Source organism: Psammomys obesus, unplaced genomic scaffold (genome assembly GCF_907164565.1).
Source record: "Psammomys obesus unplaced genomic scaffold, mPsaObe1.curated_primary_1811, whole genome shotgun sequence".
NCBI classification, from domain to species: Eukaryota; Metazoa; Chordata; class Mammalia; order Rodentia; family Muridae; genus Psammomys; species Psammomys obesus.
Window position 1 is genome coordinate 8,791,121 of NW_026591918.1, and position 4,398 is coordinate 8,795,518.

General features: G+C 52.5%; 1 protein-coding gene across 2 annotated transcripts in view; it reads left to right on the plus strand.

Annotated features, from left to right (window-relative positions):
- Positions 1–4,072: 4,072 nt before the first annotated feature.
- The window catches only part of Sema3g (semaphorin 3G), an 11,786-nt gene continuing 11,460 nt past the window's right edge, over positions 4,073–4,398 (plus strand). For both annotated transcript variants that reach the window (XM_055612469.1, XM_055612470.1), the window contains exon 1: positions 4,073–4,212. In XM_055612469.1, coding sequence (XP_055468444.1) covers positions 4,098–4,212 — 115 coding nt within the window. In that variant the 5' untranslated portion in view covers positions 4,073–4,097. The remainder of the gene's footprint in view (positions 4,213–4,398) is intronic.

Sequence of the window (4,398 nt, forward strand, 5' to 3'; positions counted from 1 at the left end):
TGGTGGTGGTGGTGGTGGTGGTGGTGGTGGTGGTGGTGGTGGTGGTGTGTGTGTGGTATACGGGGCAAGTCAGAACTGCAGCCAAAACAGTGACTGCGGGGTGGAGCAGTTGAGGGTTTTAAGGAAGTGGAGGTGTTGGGAGCAGTGCTTTCAGGAGAGACAGCTGATACTGACGAGCAGGCTTCAGCCCGAACAACAGCAGCTGTCTTGCTCCGCCCTGCTACTGTACTGCCTCCGCACCTGTGCCCCAGCCTAAACATTCTCCAGACAGGCTGCACATTCCACAGGCAGTCTTGGAATTCTAGACATGCTTTGGGCCAAGGCAAGAGCTGCTAGGAGTTCCCAGTCCCTGCAGAGCCATGGGAGGAGTGGAGAGGGGGGTCCCCATGGGCCTGCCCCTGGGAATGGGAACCGGAGACCTTGGAGTCCTATGAAGACACCCGGAATGACCCTGCAAGGATGATGTCCCAGGGGAGGAGGAGCCACAGTGGTAGTGCGGCCTGCCAGTGCATCCTTCGATAGCCTATCCACACACCTGTCTGCAGCGTAGGGTCAGAAGTTGCGGTGTATCAGAGTGAGGCCTTGCTCATAATCTCATAGATTTTCTAGCCAGCTCCTGGAAATGGAAAGGCAAAGGAATTCAGAGAGGAAAGCAGCACAGCGTGGTGGACTGACATAAAGTCTTCTTGGAATGTTTCCTACAAGAGGTGGTTTTGAGCAGGACCCCAAAGAACACCAGCGGAACAGCTGTGTGGTGCGTGGGGAAAGACTTGAAATGAAGGAAGGAAGCATCGGGACAGAAGCTGAGCCCCAGCTGCCTCAGGAAGAGGGGGCCGTGCCAGGCAGGCCTCCCGTTCTATAGTGCCCAGAGAATGGTCCACAAGAGTCTGCCTTTGGTTTATAAACGAGTTTATTAAATGTGTAGCAATCGAAAGTAAAAGAATGAATAATGAGTCACAGATAGAGAAGCAGAAGCTAGCTGGACATTATCAAACCAGTTACTCAAGATATGCAGCAGAGATGCTCTCTCTGCCCCACCGAGAGAGCAGAGAGCAATACCATCAAATTAGAGATACCATCTGGCCAAAATCACCTGGGGAAGCCCCCTATAGGCAGGCCTCTGGAGTTCCCCATCCAGAGAGTCTTGGGTGGAGGAGACTGTCTCCTGGGTGATGCTGGCGAGGCTTCTGAATAAAAGAACACAGTGGCAGGTAGATCTCTTCAAATCAGGTTCTCACAACATACAGTAGAATCCAACGGGACAAGCTGAAGCAGTCAGTAGTTCCCTCTGAGCTTTCTTCCTTCCTGCGGCTTCATCCTCACTGCAGGCGTTTTCACATTAAAGGATTAAATGGTAGTGATATCAGCTGGAACCGGTTGACCTGGCTGTTCTCGAGGACACAGTGCTTTTTACCGATGCAGTATATGTTACACACTCCTGAGCATCCGGCTTACTTGAGGAGCCAGGCACTCTTGGGGCTGCAGCAGGAGAAGGGCTGGGAGAGGGCCAGGAGGCCTGCCAGTGCTGCGTGAGAAGGCGGGGTGGCTCTTGGTACTGTGGGATTCCTGAGTAAAGGGGCACAAAAGGTGCTGGGTTCAGGGGCCATTTTGAAACTAGTATAGGTAAAAGTTGCCAAAGGCTCAAACTTGAGAGGACTAGGGACTCCAGGGTAACCCTTAGAGTTCTAGTCACACGAACACTTCTACAGGTTTAGATCAGAGATATTGGGGATGGAGGTTTCTTTGTATCCAGTTTTGGTATTTATCTTTTTGTGAAATTCTAGACATTCAAACATGTTGCAGAAATAGCACAATATACTCCCATTTTCAGGCCAGGGAGATGCCTCAGTGGGTAAAGGCACCTGCTGCCAAGCTGGATGACATGAGTTCAATCCCTCGGGCCCAGATGACAACAGTGTTGTTACTTGGGCTGTTTTACTGTTCTGTTCCCTCCTCATCACATGGAGAGCTAGCCTTCCCCAGAGGGATGCTGGGAGTAGTTTTGCAAGTTGTTCTCTGACCTTCACACGTGTGGTTTCAGCACAAAAGCAGATCTGTCATGAAGTTCCGTCTTTGTCCATTAGGTGGCATAGGGCATCTGTACTAGGCTCACTGATTTGAATCTTCAGGGTCCCTTTGGGTCTGCGGCTGGCAGCAAGGGTCCCTTAGGAAAGATCTACATCCTGCTATCTAGACTGGGAAACTGAGGAAGAGAAAGGGAAAGGAACGGATAGAGGGGGAGCAAAGAGTGAGAAACATGATTGGGTCCACACACTTGAGTATGGATTTCCAGGCTCTGTCACAGGTTCTCTCTGAGATGTGACCTACGCTGGCTGCCCACCCCACATGCCGGTCCTGGTAGGCTTTCCTGGTAGACCTCCTGCAGGGAGGCCTCCCTACAGCTGCAGCTGAGGGTCTGGCTGAGTAGAGACCCCAAGGGTAGTGGGCTGAGGAATGGTTTGGCTTCCTGCTCACGCTCTCCGTCTGTGACCACATGCTGGCTGAAGGGCTGGCTGTTCAGCTCAATCTCCAGCAAGGCATAAGACATCAGCCCGGGCTGGCTACCACAACGCTTCCCCAGGGAAGTGGAGGCAGAATGTCTTCACTTACTGAGATCCTAGGATAAACTCACCACTACAGCAACCCCTATACAGGTGTGATTCTTTGTAAATTCATATGCAGGATGGCTAGTCCTTGACCTCAGGGGGAGAAGGCAGATCCAGGGAGTAAAGGGCATTGGTTAGGGTTCCTCAGCAGAGGCAGAGGTGGGAAAGGGCCAGTTGCTGGTGTCTCTGAGAAGCCTCTGATCGGCTTCCAGTTAAGAAGCCCCCATCACATTAATGTTCTAGGGTCCAGGGGAACAGGGAGTTGGAACTGTAAGACATGGGTCCTTCTCATGCTAAGTCAAGGGTTAATCTCTTTCCTTTCTAGAGAAGAGATAGGGGGAGGGAAGGGAAGGTCCCAGGACTCCTGCTTCTAGGATCCCAGAAGCAAAAGAGGATTGCAGGGTTTTGCTGAGCCTGTTCTCAGCCTTCTGTGAGCTCTGTCACATTCTGCTCTGAATGGCCAGTGATGAATATCCCACCGACACCTTCTGAAGGCTCAGGCCACTCCACCTGGGAGGCCTGAGCCTATAGGCATTCCTAGAGTTCTGGGAGCTCTAACCTTGAAGGTCATGGATTCTGAAAGGAGGGTTCAGGATAGAGAGAGGTGGGAGCTAGGGGCAGCAGGTCCAGAAATTGCTCTGAAATGAGGGTTTGAGGGTTCCTACTTAACCTGGATTCAATTCCTTGGTGCATCCCCCCTCCCCCCGGCTCCTTTTCACATCAGGGTTTAGAGCAGAACAGTGAACCCTGGTATGTAAGGCCCATGGGCTTGGGGAGAACTCACTCTCAGAGGCCCAAGCCTGGACTGAAGCCTGACAGAAGCAAGACAATAGACACTGTCCTAGGCATCAGATAAACCTTGTCCCCTACCTCAGCCTGGGGAAGTCTGGGAAGGGCACCTTAGGCCGGTGGCTCTCAGCATTTCTAACGCTGCGACTTTTTAATACAGTTCTTCATGTCGAGGTGAACCTCCAGCCAGAACATTATTTCTTGCCAATTCATAACTGTAATTTTGTTACTGTTATGAATCGTGATGTAAATATCTGTGCTTTCAGATGATTTTAGGCAACCTCTGTAAAAGGGTTGTTTGACTCCCAAAAGGGTCACAACCCACAGGTTGAGAACCATTGCCTTAGTCATTCGTTTCTTATCAGTGCCACACCTGGCCCTTTACCAATGGCTCCTTTGCCACTTTGTTGGAGCCTGGGAACATGCATTTGTGAGAGGCCTTCATCCAAACTGTCCACACCTCAGCTGGGGAGAGTCTTCCAAGAGAGGAGCAGGCCAGCTTGCTGCCCAGGCATTAAGTGGGCCGGTTGGGGTGGCTGGAGAAACTGCAGGTAGATGGCAGGCTTGGAGCTCTTCTTTGCTCCTCCACCCTCCTTCCCGCCCAGCACTGGGTGGAGCCACTGCCTTATAAGTGGCTGGCCCGGTGGCAGCAGAGCAAACTACATCCAGCAGCAGGATCAGAGGGCAGCTCCTTTCTCCCGCATGGCCCTCTCAGCTTGGGCCATCTACTGCCTCCTGGGGAGCCTCCTGCTCCCTGGGGGCAGCCCCAGCCCTGGTCCCAGCCCCACTATGCCTCGTCTGCGGCTCTCCTACAGAGGTACTGGCTGGTGCTGCCCTGTTTGTGTGCATGTTGCGAATGTCTGTGGCTTTAGGACATCCCCTCGCCAGCAGCAGCAGGGGTAGAGTCAGACCCTGCATATCCCTGGGGAAATGCTTCTTGGCCAGACCCTGGATGATGCTAGGAATGACTGTGGAAGGCTTCTTGGTCAGACCCTGGATGGTG